The 25,600-nt window shown below is 42.6% G+C and overlaps 1 protein-coding gene across 1 annotated transcript in view; it reads right to left on the bottom strand.

Moving 5' to 3' along the window:
- Positions 1-25,600, bottom strand: part of cxadr (CXADR Ig-like cell adhesion molecule) — a 43,602-nt gene that overhangs the window by 9,574 nt on the left and 8,428 nt on the right. Inside the window, exons 2-3 of the mRNA XM_084075035.1 lie at positions 7,190-7,359; positions 991-1,195 (exon numbers count right to left, since the gene is read on the bottom strand). Coding sequence (XP_083931161.1) covers positions 991-1,195; positions 7,190-7,359 — 375 coding nt within the window. The remainder of the gene's footprint in view (positions 1-990; positions 1,196-7,189; positions 7,360-25,600) is intronic.

Below are 25,600 nucleotides of genomic sequence, written 5' to 3'. Positions count from 1 at the left end.
TGCAGTCCAGCTCATGTCTCACACGTTTCCCCGTATCGGTCTTTATACCTTGGTGCACTATACTGTCTAAAGTTGAAAAGGCTTAAACAATATTGACAATAAAACAATAAAAAGAAATAACAGCAGCTAGGGTAGGGCATGCTATTTGAGTTCCTCAAATGTGTTATTTCCCCACCTGTGCACGGTTGACACACAAACAGCACTGTTCTTGTGCTTTTATTTTATATTTGAAACGTGGCTTGCATCCACAATAAAAAAAATATTCATTACGTGATGTGCTTTTTTATGACATGTTTGGCTATATGTATAAATAACCTGTCAAAGTAACAGTAGCTCTAATCACAACACAGTGTAATGCTACAATGATGATGGATGTGTGTATGTATATAAGATGCTCTGCAGTGCTGTGCTTGGCCTATGTAAACTCTAAGATGGAGAGGTGGGGCGCTGGGGTCTTATCATTGCAGAGTGAATGTCCCTCAACACAGGTAGGATCCCCTGGAATTGGTACGTGTGTGCGCGTGCGTGTGTGTGTGTTGGGGGGGCATCACACATTGATTTCTTTATTCACCTGAGTGGAGTATTCTTCAGAGCTGATGAGTGTCCTGACTATATTAACGGTTGCTTCTAGGGCTGCAACTACCAATTATTTTCACAGTAATTATTCCATTGATTACTTTTTCAATAATAGAATAATCCCCATATATCAACAAACCATCGCAAAAATAATTCCGATTATCACTTATGCCCCATTTTATACTTTGTCGTACAACGGTGTGATGGAAAATCTACAAGCTTACAATGCGACACATCACGATGCGTTGTGAGCTTGTAGATTGGCTATTTTCAATGTTATTTAGCTATTTTTGGGAAGACATTTGTTTTATGTTTCCTCCAAAATCGATATTTTATTTAAATGAATATTTTTTTATACATCATTCAAATCGATTAGTTCAATTAAATGTTACACCCCTAATTGCTTCCACTCACCCATGACGGTCAACAGCGTCTTCCTGCTTTTGATGCCCGGGGCCTTCTTCACCTTACACTGGTAGGTGCCTGTGTCGGACGACTTCAACCCCGTCAGGTTGATGGAGCCGTCGCCGGTCTTGGGGTCCGCGTTGTTGAAGTGGGCACGACCCCTCAGATCGGGGTGGTAGTCCTCGTAGGCCCTGTCGCCTGCATACAGGATCACCTGGAGGTGAGAAGAGACACAGAAAGACAGAGAGACAGAGAGACAGAGAGAGAGAGAGAGAGAGAGAGAGAGAGAGACAGACAGAGACAGAGACAGAGACAGAGACAGAGAGACAGAGAGACAGAGAGACAGAGAGACAGAGACAGAGAAGGGGGGGTGAGTGCAGAGCAAAAAGAGGGTGTTATGAAAAAAAGTGACAATGTTCATTCAGAGTGGGATTCTGTATCTTGGACTTATCGGTTTACAAAAACACCACAGCCTTCTGGGAAATGAAAAAAACAAAGAAAGTAGACCTTGAAATGACAGTATGATCACTGAGAACATGGGCCTGCTCACTGAACCAACCAAAACAAGCGCTAGAGAGAGAGAGACAGTGTAAGCGATAGAAAGTGCTTTCTCTTTTATCTCCCCAACGCCCTTCGCTCTGGCAGCCTGTGCCGCGTTGCCCTTCCTTTGCTGCCGTCAGAGCTTGGACATGGTAGAAACAAAGCCACCACTGTGAAGCAAAATCAACACCTGCTGTGTCAACAACAGAGCCATAGCCAGTGTTGCCAGATGCTGTGAGAGAAACAGGCAACCTATGGGCCACATGAGCACTTTAACATATACATCAGCCGTTTGAGAATAGCAGATCTACAAGCTCACAACGCGTCGCATCGCGACGCGTTGAGAGCTTGTAGATCGGCTATTTTCAAATAAAATATTAGCGGGGAAATTATAATGAGCAGATCTGGCAACCCTGGCCATAGCTCTGCTGGCGCTAACCAAAAAAAAAATACCCTGTGTGAATCTGTCTGCCACTTGAGGGCAAGAAGGATATACCAGGAGATGAAGGCCAGGTGGAGCTAAAAACTCTACAGTAGGTTTGAACTCACACAAAACAACCAAGCAACTAACCACAAAAAAGGGTGGTTAGTTGCTTGGTAGGAAAAAAAAACTAACAATAACGATGAGAGATCTAATTCTCATACAGTACTTGCGGGGGCATATTCTACACCATTTCCATGGAGACTGTCATCTACGGGATTTTCTATGCCACAATGTCACTGGAAAAGGCACGTGCACAATGATACCCCAGGATGGAACGGTGGAAAAGAGTGGAAAACTGACTCAACATGGCGAGTGGAGAGGATGCACAATGAATCCATCAGAGGAGGCAGAGTGCTCAAAAGGGAAGGGGGAGCTGGGGAAACAAGAGAAATAGCAAGTCAGCGGGGGGTTCTGGTGTGTGGGGAGTGAGTCTTGTCTTTGTGGAAGCCTCGTTTTTGAGTCTTGTGCCAAGTACAAAGGGAATGATAAAGGCGCTGCATATACCGTAAGCCCTGAAATCCATAGTGGGTCTACATTCCGCTTGGTTCACAAGGAAGACGAGAGAGATATCCATCAATCTTCAAAACGTCAGCAGTAATAACATTGAGGTATAAGAGCGTGGAGGGCAGGAAATTAAACAGCCCCGGGCTCAGGCAGACCAGAACTCTACCTCTCAGACGAAAACATTTAAGACCCACAAAGGCGTGCGTGTGTGTGCGCGAGGGTGTACATGGGTAAACACAAAACTCTGGAAAATGTCCCAGCTGCGCAATAACCTTGCGAAACTAGGATGAATCTTGACAAAAGAAAAGCCAAAAAGGGCAGATGACAGGTCAAGCTGACAAGTTTGGGAGATTATGGGCCAAATCACACACACAAGGAATTTGACTTGGTTAGCTGTTGACGTTGAGTAATACATGTACAAATTATGTCACTATAAGGGCCTGTCATAAGTGCCCTTGTAGGCACTTGCGGTGGAGGACAGCAGAATATCACTGTTGTTTGTAGAGTATTGACAATAACAGGTAGGATGTGTGCAGCATTACAATCCCTCCACCTGGCCTTCGGTGGGCAGAACACACAGAGTGGAGGTAAAAGACCTCTATTGTTGAGACAAGGAGGCAGCACTGGTGGACACTCAGAGTCAGAGTAGAGGTGGTTAGGGTTATTTCCATGGGGGATATGTAAAGATGAGGTCATCGTCATGTGTCACTGTTGCCCTGGGAGAGAATCAGGCAGGGGTGGGCTTAATTTGAGAGGCAAAGCAGAGAGCGATGACACCTGTACACTCGCCACAGCCAGCCTGGCTGGTTGGGAGAGAGAGCACAGTTGTTGAGTCTTTGTGTGCTGCTCCCAGAGGTATTTAACTGGAATCACTCTGAACTGCCACTGTGATACGGTGTATGCTTTCACAAGTGGCGGCCGTGCACCCAACTTGATCTCAAGGTGAAGGTGGAATTGCTGCCTGGAAATGGATTCAGTGGTCCTTATTGTTGTAGTGTAGCTGGAGAAAATACAACAAGGCATGTCTATAATATCCAAGGGCAATCATCGCGGATGTGTGACAGCCAATCAAAATCATTTCCGCTCTATACTGATAGTATTAGGACTTTATGCCCAACTCCCGTCCTTGCACGTAGTGATGGCCAACCGTTAAAATATTGGTAACCGGTTAACACTAACGGTACATTTTGAACCGTAAAAAAAAAAGAAGAAAAAAACAATTTATTTTGAAGGGCTGAGTCTACACCTGCAACCACACGTGACTTCCACTAAAAACAACTACTGTAAAAACAAAATGAAGTGTGCAAAGAGAAGTGGTGTTTGGGATAGTTTCTCCCAAAATAATGAGGTTATTTGTAACTTGTGCAATGCAGTGATGAAATATAGCTCTAGTACATCCGCGATGCAATGTTCATTCGGGAATATTGTTGTCTGTTTAGTGCGCAGGTGATAACCTGCGTACTAAACATGCAAATGTGCCATCATCGTCAGGGCAGTTAGTTAGTTACTTTGTAGATTTAGATTATTATTACAAAACGTACAGTAACCACTTCAGCCCTATATGCTCTATTTGAAAAAAGCCAATCTTCAAGCTCACATGTTTTTGTTGTTAATTACTATAACGTTGTGCAACATGTTTACATGGGAGTTGATCTGTTCTGTAAGCCTCGTGCTGCTGCGGACTAACTGCTATCGGTTAATACAATTTCTCCAAATGGCCATCACACAGATATTCATGTCTCAATATCTTCAGTACACAAATGGCTCAAAAGCTTCACTGAAGGACGCAACAGATGTTTGTGTGACATGGGATCAACATGGCAAGCAATCTTCTTAGTTATTGTAGTGAGTGAATCTGTGACCTATTCCCACCATTCATATTTGGCTTTAATAATGGTTCTGTCCAATGCCATTCACTGTGGGGGTAAATACAGAGGGCACACCCTGTTTTCAGCCAATACGTAGCCCAGCCATGAGAGCCAAATGCAAATGACTGTTACTGTCGGCATGCCTGGCATTTCTCATTTCAGCACAACAAAGCAACTTGCATTAGCCATGCTTCATCAGGCCCCAAAAGACTCTCGATATGTGGGCTATGTCAGATGAAGAGAGCGACGATTTCCCACTAAATCTAGTTATGAATACACAATGCTGCGCGTTGCCGCCGACAGCATGAAAGCCCAGATTGGGAACATGTGTTTTAATATTGTAATGAATGAGGGTGTGTGTGTGTGTGTGTGTGTGTGTGTGTGTGTGTGTGTGTGTGTGTGTGTGTGTGTGTGTGTGTGTGTGTGTGTGTGTGTGTGTGTGTGTGTGTGTGTGTGTGGAGGGGTGCAAACACATGCCGTCTGTGGATTTATTTTGTTGCATCTGTCTCGTGAAGCTGTAGACAGATTTCACTTGTATGCGTATACATTATGGTATAATCCATCTTTTTATATATTTGATGTGGTGAAAGACACGCCAATATATCATTTCGAAACAAGCCAAAATATGGGGCCGATATCTATCAGCACCATTATAAATGAAAGTTATGAGTTCCAGACATGCAGCTTGGTCAGGAAGTTGCAATCAGACAAATGTGTTAAGAGGTTACTGCATTGTGGGGAAGAACACTATTATCTCCATTCTCCATATTTATAGAGATAAAGCTAGTTATTGGGTGTACAGCTGTCTTCACGCTATGGCTAATTCTCCTTAATTATTGCACAGTTGGACATAATTGCTATTAGTGAGTCTTTAAAGCACCATTCTGTCTGCATTCACTCCTCATGAGCCCTGTGAGCCACGGTTCAATATTTTTTCAGGGCATCTCGGGCCCTATGGCTATATCTGTAGTCTTGTTCCTCATCTCCTTGTCCAGCCTGGTAGCCTGGGTCCTTGCAGGCCAGTCTAATCCTACTGGGCACTGTCACATATATTAAGCAGCCGCTCAGAATTAACAAGCCATTAATTATGCTGCACGTGACTTCATAACAGCAGCACACTATGAATGTGTGTGTGTGTGTGTGTGTGTGTGTGTGTGTGGTGGGGGTGATACAATCTGAGAGGTCATTGAGAATGATCCTGCACAGTGGGAGATGCCTGTCTGGAATGGCTTAAGACTGAGTTATACTTAGTTGTATGCCGGTGTTGCGCACTGGAAATAGCCAATCTACAAGTTCATAATGTGTTGCGTTGCGCTGCGTTGTGAGCGTGTAGATCTGACATTTTCAGTGTGCAGCACCGGCATACAACCAAGTATAAATCAGGCATTAGCGACGTCTAAGAGTTAGTTGCATTTGATGGGCTGCAGCAGATGAAAAAGGAGAAAATAATGAACCATGAAACTGGACTTGATTTTGGAACATTCAAAAGATTCCTCCCGCTGCCTGGAGACACTAAAGGGAAGGAGCCCCGCTAGGGAACCACCCACACTGGAATCTGCAATCACTTGAAGAATCATTGTAGGAGCCATTAAGATGCAGAAAAAGAATCAAAACAGCATGGGCTTCATGATATAAATCATTAAATAAATGAAATGTATTTCTTCTCCCAGACAACTAACAATTAGCAGCTACCTTTTCGGTGCCTTTTCGGAGGTCAAAAACAAATTGATGGGTACAAAAAGTGCCCCTCCTATGGCACAGTTTCAGACAAAAGAGCGCAGAGGGCATGGTGGATGGGTCAGTGAAAGAGAGAACAAGGTGGAGGGGCGAGAGAGACCAAAAATGAGGGCCCTTGAGATAAGAGTCAGATAGAGAGCGAGAGCGTAGGAAGAGAAGTGGAACAGGCCGATGCCCCTATAATTGTGAACACTCTTGTCTGAAAGCATGCGATGGCAGAGCCCATGTGCATGAGGGCCACCAGGTTGGATAGTGATGACACAGCTAGCGCCTGTGTTCCCACTGTGTGGCTATGGGATCTCTACAGAGATGAACGCTCAATAGAAACACACATGGCTCAGGTTACCTTTTACGTGTATACATATCTGCCCATTCACGATAACACATCCGCGCCCATGTACAATTATATAGCTATACCATTTCATCTCTTACATAACTTGCATAATACACATGAAGAGGTTTGTGCCAAACCACACACACTCTGACCATGTGGGATTTATAAAGCTTTAAACCCATGTTACAAGTTAAACATTAACTGCTGTTTTTATAGCCAGCTTTGAGGAGCGTATGAGAATGTTTTTTCCCCCCCAGAGCCCTGTGCGCGCAGACACACGCACACACACACACACACACACACACACACACACACACACACACACACACACACACACACACACACACACACACACACACACACACACACACACACACACACACACACACACACACACACACACACACACACACACACACACACACACACACACAAAACCAGACTGGAAGAGTTCCATTTAGCTGGCTAACACAGCGGAAGAACAGAGCCCAATTTCATCAAACCCGCTCAGATCCATGTTCCAATAAAAAGAAACTGTAAAGCAAAACAAAATGTAATACCCGAAACCTCATTGACAATGCAATGACCACTTTCACACGGCAGCCATTTTGCTGTTACGTCATCACATAACATATTATAATTGCAAGTCTAAGTTCCGTGGGGAACATTATCACAGATGTGCCACCACCCACAGACTATAGAGGAAAAACAACACCTCCCAACATTTATAGAGAGACGTACCACTTTTTCCTCCTTCTGGTTGTCGGAGGGCAGCACGCTCCATTCAATGTCCAGCGGTCCAGAGTCTTCGGGGCCCAGGGTGAACTGGCAGTCCAGCTTCACACTATCCCCGCTAGCCCTCTCTATGGAGGTCTGCCCTGTGGACGTGATCTCCAAGCCAGAGATAACACCTGCATAGACAGGAAGGAAGGGTTTAAAACCTGTGGCATACAGACACATAGTAGACCAACATCATCAACATAGCATGACATGAAAAATCCTGATGGTCCGTGACCTTTCCCCCTTCTTTCCTGAATAACAGGAAAAAGGCTCGTTTAGTACAGTGGTTCTCAACCTTTTTAATTTCAAGGACCCCCAGTTTGATATGCATTAGCCCACGGACCCCCATTTGATACGTTTTTTATACTCTGGCACCCTAATCTACACTATAAAATGTATTGTTTGTGTGTCTGCGTGCAAATAACCTTCCTTTAATTAGTCAATTGCATGGCCATGAATAAAAAAAAGGTTTGACTGTAAATATAGGAATTTATATTTATAGTGTTTCAATATCAGCCCTTAAAGCATAGCATGTTTCGGCTGTAATGAGATTCGAGGTAGAAAATAACATGACTGATACACAATATGAAAGCTGTGCCACATAAGGCTGGTGTATTGTGGGATTGCCATAAAAATGAGGAATCGTGTTGTGTGTTGCAACAAAAGCTGGTGAATCACAAGCTTTTGTTGCAACACACAACACGATTCCTCATTTTTAAAATAATCATCACAAGTTGTGATGATTATTTTATAAATGTGGAGTTATGAAAAATACATTAACATTTTTCTCCTGTAAAATTTCAATGTGGGCAAGTATAACAGTGGGTGATGCATTATTTGAATCAGGTGAAAAGCTAGGGTTATTTTGAAGATTGGCAGAGTAGTTACTACCATTATAAATACATATAATTGATGATACAGTGTGAGGGGAGACAAAGGGAATAAAGCAGTGCTCAATGAAAGAATAGCAATGATGACACAAAGATTCTGCAGTCTATCATCCAACTGGAGGAGCTGCTTAAATGGTTATTCTTAGAACGAATAAACACAATTTCCTGGTGACATTCTGGGCTACGATTCTCTGTTCAAGAAGAGATTTAAGCTGCAGCAAGGAACACAGACCATAGAGAATGGAGTTGTCACACGTAGCCTCGACACATAAAATCCCCTTTGACAGCCCGCCACGTTCCTCTAATAGATAGGGGGTAGGGACAGCTTTTTAAAAACATTATATTGTCACAACATGCTGCTGTCGAGTGCTGTCGGAAAAGTCTGAAAGACAGACACTTTTTTTTAAAATATATTTTTGGGGCGCCTTTATTGATATATTGTATACAGTAGACCGACAGGAAATGGGGACAGAGAGAGATGGGGAGTGACAGGGGAGTGACGGAGCAAAGGTCGTCGGCATCGGCATTCGATCCCAGCATTAGCCTAGGTGCCCGGACCGCTACGCCAGCCGTCCGAGCCTAAAAGACAGACACGGAGGAAATTATGCAAAATGCAGCAGAACTGTGAAATGCTCAACTATAAACAATAGACGCGTTTTTCACAGCAGCCCTTGTGTATAGAGTAAATTATACATGAACATCTATGACCTGTGTGAAACACAAAGTGCTAGTGTTACATGCCCCTCCTTTCTACCGTAACTAACTGTTACTGTACCTCCTCTGTGTAGAAATATTTCCTGTTATCTGAAGACTTTTTTTTTTTTTTTAAAGGAGGGTGTGTAAGATTTCTACAGCTCACGTAAAAATACATGTCTCCACATAAGTACATGCCCTCGTTTGAAGGGGCACATGCAGACAAATGCACACGCACACACACACACACACACATACGCACACACGCACACACGAGTTGAAAGTGCATGGCACATGCTGTAATCTAGAGTGAGCAGCGAGTTTGGACCGAGGCCACAGACAGCCCTCGGACTCAGCATGAGCTACTGCAACTTCAATGGTGCTCCTCTTCATGTTCTGCCAGACCATACTCCAAGTAACACCCCCCCACACACACACACTTTGTGTGTATCTGATGGTAGGGGCCAGCCTTGATGGAGGGCACTCTGCATAAATATTCTAGAAGCTAACCACCTTTTTGTTTGGATTTCAAATATTTTAGGAATGTCCTCAAGAATCAGATGTTATCTCCACTGTAATCTGAAGTAATGTACAGCCAGAATATCTAGCTACGTAAACTGACAAATGAAGTGAAAATGAAGACGTTAGGTAGGATCGTTGTGGATTTGACAAGACACTGTTTTTTCATCGAGATTCTGTCTTGACAGAGAATGTTGTCAGTAGTTTAGACAACTATCCTAAAATCTTATAAAACCTGTCTCCCAGGCCCTGAGGCTAGGATGTTTGAGCTACAGGTGATCTGCCTCCTCTCATGACCTTCGGTCCGTACAGCTCACCTCTCCCAGGACTACAAAAAAATGCTCAGAACCCCCACACACAAAATGCACAAAGGGCACAGAAGTCTCAGTCTCGGTCACACCCACTATTGTTTAGCCTAGGAATTGATACGGTCACAGACCTACCCGCATAGTTCTATTCCCCTACTGTTACAGCTGCAGCTGGCTGATTCAGCCCACTGACTCTGACAGACGCCCTTGATGAGAGCGATCCATCGCCTTGAGCAGAAAGTGAGAGCAACAGCAAGCAATAGAAACAAACAGAGATATGTGTCTGTCAACGTCAAGCAGGATACCGAGTTTGACAGGAAGCTGTGTCAATCCATCAAACGGGACTTTAAGTAGGTAGCCGGGGACATTTCTGCAAAGAAGTGCAGAGATATAGGAGAAAATTGTGTTGTGTAAAATAACCAACACATTCAAATGCATTCAGCTGGAACCATTTATCAGGGTTATCGTCTCCCATGACCTGTTATGAGGTGATTGTCCTATCTAATCAATGACACACGTGTGACCTTGGGACGCATTCATTTGTACTACAGTTTAAAGAGACATGTCAACCAATCTAAGCCACACACTGGGGACACAAAAAAATGCCATTTCACACTGCCATCTGTTCCACTGGCTTATAGCTGTGCAAATTGTGAATCTGTCTGACTAATGATGGTTCAGGTGAGAGAGGTGCCAGGGTGAGGAAAGAAGACATTGCATACAATAGTGATCTAATGCTGATTCAACACTGACGTCAACAGAAGGAGTGTCTGACTAATCGAGCAACTGCTGAAGCTACACATTAAAATCCAAAGTGTTAATTAGGGGTTAACAGTTAATCAAACTAATTCATTTGAAAGAATCGATTCGGGGGTGGGGGGGGTCTTTCAATTTTGTTTTTAAATTGTGAAAATAGCTTGTACGACCAAGTATAAAATGGAGCTTAAGGGGTTAATGAGACTAATTGATATAGTTGATTATAAATCTATTAGAAATGGTGCGTGCCGATTCGTTGATGAAAACAATAAAATCTTTTTTTAATGAAAAACATTCTTCTTGATTCTGGGAAAATGCTGGGCAAAAAAGGACTCATATATTTTGACTGGCTATTGCATGGAATCTTCACACAACAAACTAACAAAATACCAAAACGCATAATGAGCAACAAAAGCATTCAGATGACCCACATAACCCCAGCTCTCAAATTTAACCAGGCTTTTACATTGATCAGCTCCACTGGTATTGAAGTTATTTGTGAGCGACAGGCACGCAGCAACGCACCATTCCTTTATGCTTAATGTAAAAGCACCCAGATGGCCATCCTTTTTATGCAATTCAAATTATTATAATGGAAATTCCCTGCAGAAATCCCTTTCATCATTTTAAAACAGGCAATCCAATGAGACTATAACTGTATAATTCTGAAGGAGGATGGGGTGGTGAGGAGGGAAGGGAAATGAGCCCTCAAAGATTATCTGACTAGATATAATCCTAGACAAATCAATCACTAAAACGCAAATAAGGCGACAAGAAACACAAACGCAAGTAGTCGAATGTGAAAATTGACGTTGATGGAAGGATCAGGGATATTCAAACCTACACAAAAAACAGATTGAACTAACAACACTTTTCATCATATCCAATTATGACACGGAGACAGCAGTTGTGAGGCACAAACTCGACAGCTGAGACACAATTTCCATGTAATGATTGAGGACTAATTGAGTATGTTCACCCACTAGTAATAACTCTGGGCAGAGTAACATAACCCAGTTGATGGGACACAAAAAAACATGGGTGGCTGATAGTTACTGATTAACACTAAATACACACACACACATACAAACACGTAAACCATAGAGCATGTGACTGGGGGGGGGGGGGGGTATCCTGTTCAACAGTGAGAGAGTGCTCCATATAATCAGTGGGTTGCATGAAATGTCCTCTATTCGCTTTATTTAGAGTAATGGCACCACTGCAAAGGTAAACTGGAGTGGCCTTCCTCCCCAAAGGTAATATGGCAGATAAGAGAACCTATTGTTAAAGTCAAAAGGGGTTCCTATGAAAAATTAAGCTGCTGGTGCTGCTAAACGTACATGCAGGTGCACGCACAAAAAGTACACACACACACACACACACACACACACACACACACACACACACACACACTGAGCGAAGGTGTGCAGCACAGCATACAATATCCTTGAGCAAATATAAACTGACTGACATCAGTTGGAGTGATTATGTTTATCCTAAAAAGTAAGCGTGTGTGTGTGTGTGTGTGTGTGTGTGTGTGTGTGTGTGTGTGTGTGTGTGTGTGTGTGTGTGTGTGTGTGTGTGTGTGTGTGTGTGTGTGTGTGTGTGTGTGTGTGTGTGTGTGTGTGTGTGTGTATTCGGGCAGGGGGAAAAACAGCAGGGGAGGTTACACTGGCTAATTAAAAAGCCTTTCTTGCCTGTGTCTCTGTTCCAACTTTTTCTTTTGTCTTTCCTACAACTTGCTGCCTGACACAGCAATTCCCGCCATGGTTGCTCAGAAACCGGAAATGAGCTAAAGGAATGTTGGGGTGACACCATAGAACCCCATCCCCCACACACACACCCCCATTGCCCTCACACACACACAGACACAGGCACGCATGCACCCCTGATTATGGTATGCCAGTCCCCTGGGCCTCCAATTCTCTCCAGTCCTGCTGATTGTAGACCTCTTTGTGGCCACACAATGGGGAGTGAATCCTGTCTCCTGGCAACCGATCCTACTGAGAAGACTGCCACGCCACTCCAGAGACAGCACGAGAGAGAGAGAGAGAGAGAGGCAGGGACGTGTGTGTGTCTGTGTGTGTGTGTGTGTGTGTGTGTGTGTGTGTGTGTGTGTGTGTGTGTGTGTGTGTGTGTGTGTGTGTGTGTGTGTGTGTGTGTGTGTGTGTGTGTGTGTGTGTGTGTGTGTAGGGGGGTAGAGAAAAAGGTTGAGTAGGCGGGGATAGAATTGGGGTGTTCTGAAAAGGGGCATGTCATACTCAGAGTCTTTGTCACAGGGCCCGACTTCAACTGGAATTCAGCGAGGTCATGTTAATCAGCTCCATACCAAATAAATACATAAAACTCCTGGGAAACTGAAATTGTGTTTCAACTTATAACCGATTTTCTAGTACATAGATAAAAGATAAAAGACGTAGTTTCTATTTCTGAATTTCTGTGGTTTCCAAAAGCTATGTATGGGGGGGGGGGGAGAAAAAACAGTCAAAGATTAGGCTCAGAGTAATCTCTCAAGATTCTGCTATTTGCAGAATCTGTCAGCACCAGTGTTGTTAGTAGGAATAAACACAGAAGCACCCGGGAGGAAGTGGACTATGAAAGGGGAGGAGCCAAATCGAGTTCCTGTCTCTACACAAAAAATGAGGTAGTGCCCCCAGAGAGTAGCTGTACGCATGCATTTGTGCAACAGACACAAGATATGAGGTTACGCCATGTGGCCAGGAGGCACTGCTCCAGAATACAGTAATAAACCCTTTAGCTAGAAGACAGCTAGCCAAGCCAACCTCTCCTGACCCTGGTGGTCGCCCTACTAAACACTCTCCCGGCCTTTGGGTAGGGCCACGCTGCATCCTAATCCTCTTTCCCTAGCAGAACTCTGACATCATAGACCATCACCAGGAGTGGAGACACTGTGAAGCCACGTCTTACAGAGTATCCGAGGCCATACTGTAGCTATTTCAGGCTACAATAATAAGACGGTAAACAAGAAAGCTTGGCTGAGTGAATGACATCGATTTGTTTACATTCTTAACCACTTAAAGACGTGGTGAAATGAAAAATATGTTTTTCACACTTTTAGAGCATATCCGTGGTCATAATATGGACATACAATAGATGCCAAAAATATTTATTTGTGTATTCTTATATGATAAGTCCCTAAAAAGCCAATCTTAATTACTTACAGTCAAACAAAAACGTACTGCGTGCTGACATGGACTCTTATCAATATAAATGAATCTAGAATTCATTCATTCACCAATACATTCCTCCAAACACACCTGATTTTAATTACAGAGCTACACCATTTTGATCCTCAGTGGCTGCGTTTACATGGACAGGTTTATTCCACTTCAATTTGGAATGAATGCTCATTCAGAATAGAAATGCTCATGTAAACGCATCGGTATGGCCATACCGGTCTGATCCGAATGAAATTTCATTCGGGTTTGAAGGGCTGGTATATACCGATACAATCGGGCTACATTGCCCATGTAAACGCACTGGTATCAGACTGGTATACATTTGTTCTTTTGCGCATGTGTCATTGGCTAGCGTCAAAGGGCCTGGCAACACTGGAAACAGTGCACAGTGCAGACAGTGGGCTTACATGTACACATACTGTGCACATAAAATGATTTAAAACTATACTAAATAAACCCCCCAAAAATATCTAATTGAAGTCGAGGCTTCAAGTAAATTACCTTTATAAGTACATTACATGCACATTTTTGGAGGTACATTGTGTGATTCAATAAAATTCCTTTTAAGGTAAAGTTTCAAGACTTTACAACAATGGCTGCCGTTCAGGAATGTTCAGGCTAGAGAGAGGGGCGTCTCCCTGCATGATTGACAGCTTTTAGCACCAATGGGGTGAGTTTTATTTAGGAAAGTGTAGGAATAGGCCCAGGGAGCTGATTTTGCTGCATTAAACTCATCAATAGCAGACCAATGGCCGTAGCCAGGATGCGGTGTGCTTCCATTATCAAACCTTCTCTCTACCTTCTCTCTCTTAACTTGTTTTATTGTCTCTCTTCTCTTCTTCCTCATTTACCTATATAGCTGGCAGCTTTGATTGACTGTGAGCTGTGGCTTGCTATTATTTCTCTCTGGCAGCCGTGACTTAATTGTTATTATTCATTACCAAGGCTGCCAGAGGTAAATAATAAATATGTTTACCTGTCAAACACCCCCGCCCCCTCCCCCCGTCCCCCGCCCCCAACCTGGCCCGAAGCACTCTGCGCATGACCAGAGTTCTATTCCGAATGAATGCTTTGCTCATGTAAACGATTGAGGAACAGGAATACTTTTATTCAGGTGCCATGTAAACAGTTGGGTATACATTTCTATTCGGAATGAGTTCATTCTGAATGAATAAATATTGTGCATGTAAACGCACCCAGTGAAGATGACGTCCAGACGGCGTATTACTCATTTTAAACTTAATCATAATCAGCAAACTAAAATACAAATCTGAACACATTTTAGGTTAGAAATAAGCAACGTAGTAACAAACATGCTTCACACTGGCCATCAGCCAGTGTTTTCTTTTTTTATACTTTGTCGTATGATGGTGTTACGCAGCTAAATCCAATCCACAAGCTCACATCACAATGTGTTGTGAGCTTGTAGATCTGCTGTTTTCGAAAAAAGAAAGATTCGGCTTCCCAAAATAGGGATGCCAGGTTTAAAGTAGTTAAAAAGACTATGAGTCTCCTCTAATCTAAAGCTTTCTTTTTGACAGAAGTGAGCGAAATAGTTTGTTAACTCTGGAAAAAGACATTGCTGCAATTTTCCTGTGCCAAGAAGATACACGAGAGATACAAGCAAGTGCATTTGAAGTGGAAAGAGGTTTTGAGAAGCTGGCGAGGCAACAGAGTGCAAAGTGCATCAACACACTAGTTCTAATGAGGATTCATGCATAGTTGGCATCCATCTCAAAAACTCTTCCAAATGAAAATACTTTTTAGATCTATTTTGGGCTGAACTTATAGAGTGAAAAACACTTTAACAGTTATCAAGCACAGTACGTTTTCCTGGATGGGCAATGATGCCTGTAACAGATGGATCCTTATTACGAAATGGCAGTCTGGGAACAAATGTAAACCAACATTAGTGATCAAATAATACTGATAACACACGTCTTTAATTTTCACACCGACAAACCCCCTGTGCATAATACCTCTGCCATGAGGCACGCAAAATAACATAATAGTGTGGTGCTCTGAATGCTTGCCCTGAAGACAGAGGATTTGTTCAAATGTGAAGCCATTTGGACGCCATGAGAGTGAGTAGAGACTGGAGAGATGATTTGTTTAGTGCCGTTAAGGGCCCGGGACTGTTCAGCCGTACCGACTGTTAATGCAGCCTTAAAACTCAACCTGCCACATGGTGCTGCTGCCATCAATTCTCAGAACATATGAGCTAAAGGGTGGGCAGACATAACAGATCATTAACCGATGAACGGGTAACAAAAGACAGGCGCATTACTTGGTACACACTACACAGACCATTAAACAGCGTTCTGAAGAGTGTATGCCTGTGGGGGATGAAGTCTGAGCTTGGTGTGAGCATCCACAGGCTTCTGTTGCTTCCAAGTACAAGACTGATACTGATTGAAACCAGACTCCTCCATCATGACTCTAACCTCAGCTGTGTAGGCCCTGACCTATCAGGCCCCTTGACATTACTACTAAAAAATACTGTTTATTGTGCAGCTGCAGCTCCTGTGAATGATTTAATTGCCAATAGCCATTTCAGAGCAAGCATGGGTAAGGGGATAATTATGCTACTAAATGTTTTAATTATTATTTTCAATTGGACGGGGGACAACAACTGTTCAGAAAAACTATTATATATTAATAGTAGATAAAGGGAGATGAGAAAGGAATCAGGAAGGGTGGCAGGGGAGGACAAATTCACACACTGCCTCCTTAACCACATGAACCATTGCATCCCTATTCTGACGATGTCTCAATACTAGGTGAACATTTGGAAAAGATAGGCCAAGGTTCATCGAAAGCATCGAAGCAGATCTACAAGCTCACAACTCACGTCCCATTGCGACAAGTTGTGAGCTTATAGACCTGCTATTTAGCTATTTGATGTACAACAAAGTATATAGGGTTAATGATTTCAGTCAGTTGAGTTTATTTAGTTGGGAAAAAAACTAAATTTGGTTGGTTAAGCAAAGAGCCTTTGTTTATGGTGCCCTTTTTCACAGGCATCCTCATGCCATGGCCTTGGAAAGTGTACTGGTTATTTATAGATCATGCATTACCATTTACAAGGTGTAGGACTTTGGATTTAAGCAGCTGCTGCCTGTCTAAGTCCTCTGTGCTCCGCTGTCTGTCCTTGAGCTGGATGCAAGTCACTACGGCCAAACCCCCAGTGATGACCATTAAACCCTACCTTCATCCACCCGTCCATCCCACTATCCCCATGAAAACAATGCGTATTTGTTTAAAGCACCCTAAAGAGTCAGATAAGATAAGAAAGTCCCAGTCTCCAGTCTCTCTTCCTCACCCCCCAGTGTGTGTGCCCACCAGGCTAGACCCGTGGCGTGGACACACACACACACACACACACACACACACACACACACACACACACACACACACACACACACACACACACACACACACACACACACACACACAGACACACAGACACACACACAGATGGCTTGTGTCCGACTGGTTGGAGCTCAGGGACACAGTGTGCTGGTGACAATGGGGAGGCTGGCTGATAGGCAGTGGGCCAGTCGTGGGCCGTTCATATAGGCCACTGATAACAGTCCTGTGGGAAATAACAACAACAGTAAACAGCTTGTGTTCCTGCGCGAGAAGGAAATTAAAACACAAAAGGCAAAGAGGCAAAGGTGCGGTATGTGAGGCGTCTCTAGAGACACGATTCCTTGCCTTGTGTAGAAAATGCACGCCTTTGTAGATGTCGTTGGGGAGGCAGAGGGATACGAACATGAAAAGGCTGGAGTGTGTTCTTTCCAGTCAGGGGAGCCCGGTGGAGTAATTACAAAATCATGTCATCCTTACTTCTCATGGAAACGAGAAAACACTTCCCTGCGAGCAGTTACTAAACACTCACGGTGTGAGTGGAGTGAGATTTGTGGAAGAATTAAAAATAGAAAATGTGCATCTACTCGGAGTCGCACATGGGCTTATCTTGGTTTACGGACCACCACAGCATTAGCAGGACGAAACCATTGCAATTAGTCATGCCCTGAAAGTAGTGTGGGGAGTGCGGGGGCTAACTTCAACCCGAGATGTTGGTTTTAACGTAACCAACCACGAAACAGCAACAGTGTGAAGCACATTGAGCTGTGTGATTGGCTGGTACAATGACCCAATTAAAACAAATGGATAGGAAGGCTGATGTTTCAGGTGCAGGTTTCAATTAATCATTAGCTTGCTGTTTGTTGGTGAACGGACATTCCAGAAGGAGCGCGTCACCGTCAAGAGTGAAAAGATAGCTGGAATCTCTGTTGCCATTATGAGCTCAGAACAGAACTGTGGATCATGGCACGGATGCATACAATACTGTAAATCATCACACTTCCTGTGTGTACTGTACAGCTCCGCCACAGGTGGAGGACACTTCAGGCAGCAACTTTTCTTACACAGTGCTACATTTCATCCTACCAGTAACAAGCCAGACAAGAATCCATTATTATGATATGATATACAAAGTTTAAACTTGGTAACAAAGTATTGTGAGAAATTATCTCAAGCTCCTCTTGAAAGTTTAAACAAAGAAGAGTGAGTAATCAGGAGAGGGTGTATGTATGCCATCTCAGGTGAAAGTAAAGGGGGGAGACTTTATGATAGACCAGGCAAGCATTTGTACTTTAACACAAAGCAGAAATTAAAGCCACATGTCTCACTGGGGTGTAGCCATTAGGCCTCTCTCACTCGCTCCCTCTCCTGACTGGGTAGTGGGGTGAGAGGGGAAGGGTTGCAGCCATGCTTTTCAGCACAGCATAGCCTATCCCCCCATCCCCCAAAACAAACAGTGCCTGTGATAGAGGCCAGACCCCTGCCCGCACCCCAGCCTTTGTCCGGCCCCAAGGGCACAATGCCAACGTCCATCAGGAAGCAGCATTGCTGATCAAACACTCGGGCACAACTGTTGCTGAGTACAGCCACTTTAGTCAGACTGCCAACAGACTTACACCAGGCTTCTAAATGTGAGGTTGGGATGTGTGGAGGGGGGCAGATAACGAAATGGCATATACAGGCTTAAAATGAAGAGACTTTCATACCCACCCACACACAAACAGCATAGAACATAGCCCAACTATCTAAGGCTACGAAAAGCACAAAACGGGTTCTCACGATTAGAGCTTAAGACTGACAGAGCATGAATATCATTCTAGAACATTCCCCTCTGAAACACGGGGCTCAATTAAGGATTAAGAAGTGGAAGTCCTAACAAGCCTGGCTCTCAAAGTCATTAGTAATGGAAATTAATCAAAGGAACCAGAACTGACCTAAAAAGAAAAACAGGGGAAAAACATACATACACAGTATACACATACACACAACAGGTAAACAGTTTTCAGAAGGGCCTCGTCTAAAACAGGCCATATGTTTTGCGGTACCTTTTCACCAATGTAGGACATCTGTACAAAAGATGAAATGAGGATGAACATGACTGGGTGGATTCACTGGTCAGGTTTGCCTTTTCTCTATGATAGCAAACGGCTTCCTCATACCATCTGAAACGCATCACTGACACTAACAACTCTGGAATGCCTGAGTTTCAGCAAAACTCACAATGAGCATGTCCACTTACCAGACCTTCCCAGACACTTTGCTCCAACATAAAAGGTGTCTGGTAAGTAAACACAGACAGACGAACATGCTCACATAAACAATACAGTAAAGACGGTTGTGGCCGACTGCCAAGCAACTAAAAGGATTGAGGTGTGAGGATATAGGCTATAGACGATTTACAGACAGTGGTATATGTAAGGACTATCATGGCTAGCTCCTGATGAATTCCTGGGCCTCCGTTCCTCCCTGGCCTCAGTAGTTAGGGAGGGAGCCTTTTAAAACTCTGACGCAGATAAATATTGCATCCGACAGGTTTTAGTACTTTCATGTGCCCTATTCGTGGTTCAGAGGAATGTGAATAGATATTTTATTATGTACCCCCCCCCCCCCCCACACACACACACAAGGAATCAACTCATAACCTGGATTAGCTCAAATAAATACATTAACAAGCTGCTTTCTGTGGAATAGTTAGTTCTCTTGGTAAACAGAAATTGATCCAATTGTCTCGGTCGTGGATGACTTTTCTCACGTTTTTGTGTAGACATTTGCACATTCCAACAGATTAAAGTATTAACTTGCATGCCTGTTTTTAGATGCATGTTTTACACAGTAACCCATTTCCTCTATGCAGCACAGGAGCATGTAGGCCAGTAAGCTGGGTTTGCTCGGAGGCAGTCAATGACTCTGTCTTGCTCACGTTGTTCCCTCCGAGGATGTGGTCTAAATTTAGGCCCTTGCCCCAGGACACTGCATGGTGGTAATTGTCCTCTGGCTGGACATATAATTTGTTGAACAGCATCATATATGTTTTTTAATGTGTGATGCCTGGGTGGATGCCAGTGTGACCCTGCTGCTGGATGAGCAATGCAACACATTTCAATCTAGAGAGTTATTGAATTTCCATTGAAATAGTCTTGGGGCCTCTGATAAAACTGTCCATTGAGGAAGTACTTTACAATAACCACAAAATGATCAATACCATTTCCAATGCTTTTTTTAACGACAGCATCTCTCAGTTTTTGATGGCTCAACCCGGAAGGCAGACTAGGGGGTTGAAATCTGGAACAACACAGACAACCTTCCCGTCCTCTGAGAGGACAATAAGATAAGCACACTGCTAAAAGATAACGGTGTGGATAAAACGCCCTTTGACTCCTACATCCTTTATTCCAGCCTCATCTCTCTCTCAGTGCCATTGTAGTTTCACAGGCAGGGGAATCACACAGACTGCTGTTAAAATACCATAGTCTACTCTATACTTTCAGAGGTTCACGGTAGGTGTAGTGTAGTAAATGTACCCGAGCATTGAGCCCTGTAGGAAGCCCAGAGGCACAGACTTGTCATTTATTGTAACAGCTTAACTTGGACCACTAGGTGTATTTATGTCTCCGGCTCACATTCTCAGCCTAGACATTAACCCATTCAATCCGGGAACGCATCTCTGTCATTTTAAGATTTCTTTGGCTATTCAAAAATAGCAGATGTACAAGCTCATAGCGCAGCAGTCGCTTGTAGATCTGCTATTTTTGAAAGATCTTGAAAATGTGTGCAAATCTTTGAATATGTATTTTGTTCCAGGGACCACCAGAAGCAAAGATTTGACTATATATATATATATATGTATATATATATATATATATATATATATATATATATATATATATATATATATATATATATATATATATATATATATATATATATATATATATATATATATATATATATATATTCAATGATTTGCACAAATGTTCAAGATTTTTCAAGAATTGCAGATACAAGCTTGTAGCGCGGAACTCGTGCCGCGTTATGAGCTTATAGATCTGCTATTTTTGAAAAGCCCAAAGAAATCTAAAAAATCCCACCTGGTCTTAATGGATTAAGAGAGAGCTCAGCACAACCACTCCTCTACAAAACAATACAAATAATAACATGACAAGGGAGAATGAGGAAGCGTGTGAATTTAAAAATAACTCCACTGACTGTACTGGTTTAGCGCTCTAAAAAGAGGCAAGCAGGCAACCATTCCTCATCCCTCAAACCTCCATTGTGGTCATGACATCCCTTGAAGGTATTTATTCTCGATGTTGCGTTCTGTTATAGCGTACAAGATGACACTTGTCAGGCTGAAATAAAGAAGAGCAGAGAGTCTGGACAGCAGAGATAAATGCAGTAAGCCCTTAAAGCTGCAGAGCTCAGATTTGAGGAGTGCCTGGATATGGGGTGCAGCCAGTGAACAGTTTGTGATTTTGACCTTTCGTCTGACACACTTTATAGGTTTTCTAGATCCCATCTTGACTGTCAAGGCATCGTTGAGTATCTTGGTAAACTGATCAGTCAAGGGCCTATGGTCAACTGGATGCAATGCCTTTCGAAAAAATGTGAAGTGTTAACGTACGTGGACATGCATTAGTCCTACATTAACTCTATAACTGCCAGAGTGTATACATTAAAACACTCACCCACTGCCAGAGATTTTGAGATTTTCTTATTTTTTCAAGTAGTCACAGAATATTTATCTCCAGTATGATCGATCCCCTGATGGTTGCTAATCACTGAGGGTTTCACTGTGTGGTGTCGCAAATGTCAATGAGGTTATCGCGACCTCGCTGACATTTGTTGTCCGCCTTTGAAAATGTGAAAAAGAGCATGTCTCGACCAAAAATACATACAAATACCAAAAAAAAAGTACACAGGAGACGAGATACACCATTTTTAAGTAATAAGTTAACCAGGAAGTGAATGGAGCAGTAAATCTTCGGATCGGGTTATCTCTGGTTCTGTGTGAAAAAAATAAAAAAATTATGTAAAAAAACTTGTCCAAACTCGTCGCTGGATTTGACAAATAAACTTGTCCATGGCAGTTCATGAGTTAAATTGGACGTCAGCGCATAAAATTGCCTCTGGAATGAAGAGCAGCAGTGATGTTTTTGCAATTTACCACATCAAAGCAAAACTGAAAGTAAGGATATTATAGATAAAAGCACAAGAGCTCAAGTTAAGAAAAGGAATAGAACATTCAACAGGGAGATTCACAGTTTGTTGAGGCTAGCCAAAAGGAAAATGAAAAATATTGAAACCTGAATTACCAGCCACATGTGGTCTGACACGTAGAGGGAACACGTGAAGGGATGCTGCATTTCAATAATGTTCAAGGTTAAACGTAATATGAATTGTTACGTCTTGTGTACAGGTTCAGGAGTAACATTTCTGTAAAGGTCCCTCAATTAAAACGACAATCAAGGCTTTCAACTGTACATTTTAGTTGCTAAGAGGGCTAAATTCACACCATGCTGTTCATTCTATACCAATAGCAAGAGTAGGAAAAGTGTCCATGATACAAAAAAACTGCAACCTGCAATGTCACCTAAAAGAGGTTTTGAAAGGTGATTTCTCAGGCTACCTGGCCAGGGAGGATATATTTAGTGGTCATAGCAATGTGCCTTTGCCTGAGAACTCCCACACGAGCAGACTACAACAAAGGCTCTAATGATATTTAAAAGGGCTAAGCCCCAAGTGGCCAAACATACAGACAACCAAGCGCGACTTATAGATCAGACTGCGTGCCAAGTACATAATCCTAGTGAAAGTGTTGTAAAATAGTTGAAGTAGAACCAAGACTGCACAACCTTACTCACAGTCCATTCAGAACTGGGGGGAAAAAACAGTCTAAATGCCCTTTTAGAGAGACGGAAGGGCAGTCTATAACAGACTGGTGCAAATCATAATGAACGATTATTTAAAAATTGCGTCAGGCTTTTTTTTATTATTATAAAGAAGCCTTCGTAAAAGCACAGTACAATGATGTGCACAAAGCCTAAAGCTAGCATAAAACAAAGAATGTCAAGTTTGATGGGTTCACCAGACAGTCATTGAAGCTTTGTTGTCAATAAATCTTTTCTCATCACAGTGTCCCCAAAACTCACTGTTTATTAAGCGGCTTTCCCTCTTCTACAAAATCCAAATATCAGCAGTCACATCCTTTTAACGATATCTTGTGGGAACTACAGAAGCTGCAATTCAGCCCAAGGCTCATTAATAAGACAAAATGGCATAATATATTCAAGGTGGAGACAATATAGACAGTATCGGACTGCCCTCTGTGTGCACGTGTTTCCACAGGTCACTAAATACGTATTCTAACCGTTACAATATTTCCTGAGGCTGGTGTTATTACAGTTTCAGTTCCAGCAGGAGACAATAGATCATCTTCTTATTGTTGCCAGACATGGTGTCTCAGAGGGATTAAACGCAATGATGTTCCTCCACGCCTTGCAGAAGGAATGGGGTGCCATTTGTGCCAGTTTGACAGTGGGGACACTTCACTCTCCAATTATGAGCCGCTAAGATTGAGCCAGCCAGCAAGCTCTGCGTGCGCGCTCATGAATTATACACGGAAACCATTAAGACACTTAACAGCTGGTTCCCCAGGAGCTCTATATCCCAGCAAGAACTGCAGGCTGACCGCCCCTTGGTGCCTGCTTATTAAAACAGGAGCACTAGTGATTAAGGTTGTGCCATAATGTGCCTTCTGACCACCATAAACGAAACAATCACCGGGCTATTTTCAGTTCGATATACCATCTCTCTGGAAGGCAACCGGGACCAGCTGCTGACTTCCTCACATGGCGGTGAAATGCATGGCAGTAATTAAATGTCTGTGGTGGCTTGTTGACCTTGCTGTGGTTCAAGCACTCAGCCCTACCCCAGACCAGACTTGAGCAGATGTCTTCGTCATTGTGTCTTAGATGCATGGCCAACAACCGCCCAACAGCGATAGACTAGGTATCAGTGGGAAGGAAAGGGCATTCCTAATTGACCATTTTTGTCTCACTTCATATTCATACTTCAAACTTACTCATCATAAGTTATAACCCCCCCACCCATCCAAGTATGAAGTCAAATAGCCGTCATGTGGTCAATGGAGGTTAAAGCAGATAGAGAGCAGGTGGCAGACAGCCACATTGTTGTCAAGACACCAGGTTGTAAAACCAGAGTCAGCAACTTGACATCATTTGATGTGTAGACAAATTAAGAGCTTAAATTAAATATTCATAGTACAAGTATATGCTCTAGTAAGTGGAGCATACATCCATGCTCTGCACCAAAACATCTTCTCTGTGAATATCCTCCCCAAAGAAAGAATTGACAGATTACTCCCATAGTCTTAGACCGTTTATATAAGTGTTTCCCAAACAGTGGGTCGGGATCCATTTGTAGGTCACAGACCCATTATTTATCATGAGTAAATGTTATTATGTTTTCCCCCCCTACAATTTCTTTCAAATTATTATTTAAAAATATTTATTTTAAGTAAAATATTTTCAGAAATTATTAAACATTAAAAAAATTGAAATAATTCCATTAATTTATAAACCCTTTAACTAAGAGTGAGGATAGCAGATCTACAAGCTCACAATGTGTCGCAATGAGACACATTGTGACCTGGCTTGTAGATCTGCTATTTTCACTATTAAATAGGATTTAAGTGGTTAATTCATAATGAATTGAATTTTAATTAAAGTAAAATTAGCTTGTGTGCCAGCCTGCAGATGGATATTTGTTTCTGTTCTTTCCATACCCATTATTTTCTTTCCTAGTCTCACATGCGTATATCTCACAAGTATTAAGTACACATACTATGTACCCACTGTACTGGTAACAATATGAACAGGCATCACATGATGCTAAGGGGTGTGAATAGCAGATTCCCCTGCTATTCCCTGCCTATGCCAGCAATATAATGTATGTTAATCTTTTAGCAGTCATTATAGTGGTCTTGTAGTGTAAACAGAATAAACTGGAATACAGGGGTGATGGAATTTCTGACACCTGATAAACAAGGTACAGTTGCTAAAAGTGAAATTATTATCTGGCTCTGAATTCGTGCACAAAAAAAAGGGTGTTTCAGTGGTCACTTAGTGTTCATTGCTGTTTTTAAGATGAAAAGAAAGGAAAGACGTGCACATCCACACACTATGTTGGGCAGGTGCTAAGCGAAAAATAATAGACTGAACTTTTGTTTAGTCTGAAGAAGGGCATGTGAACCCAAAACGTCACAGCACTTTAGGGTATACATTAGTTTTTCCTTTCAAATGGAGCCCATCAGTGTAAAAAAAAAATGGATGGAGGGAGGGGCTATGAATTTGAAAATGTATGATAGAGCAGAGACAGTCAAACAATTTTGAGAAGTCTCCAGAATAGGACGAAAAATAATCGATTCGTATCAACAATCACAAATCCCTTTTTCCTATACACATAACATACACATAACATAATAGTCATGGACATAATGAGAGGCAATCACTGATTTGGCGTGGTGATTCAAACATTAGACAAGGATAGACCTGAGTATCAATGCCACAGGGTTATTGCACAAGAGGGACTGAATCAACAATCCCTTTAACAGTCTAC

This window comes from Gymnoscopelus microlampas (assembly GCF_963454915.1).
Source record: "Gymnoscopelus microlampas genome assembly, chromosome: 12".
Classification (NCBI taxonomy): domain Eukaryota; kingdom Metazoa; phylum Chordata; class Actinopteri; order Myctophiformes; family Myctophidae; genus Gymnoscopelus; species Gymnoscopelus microlampas.
The sequence above is the reverse complement of the archived record's forward strand: the minus strand, read 5'-3'. Positions and strand labels throughout refer to the sequence as shown.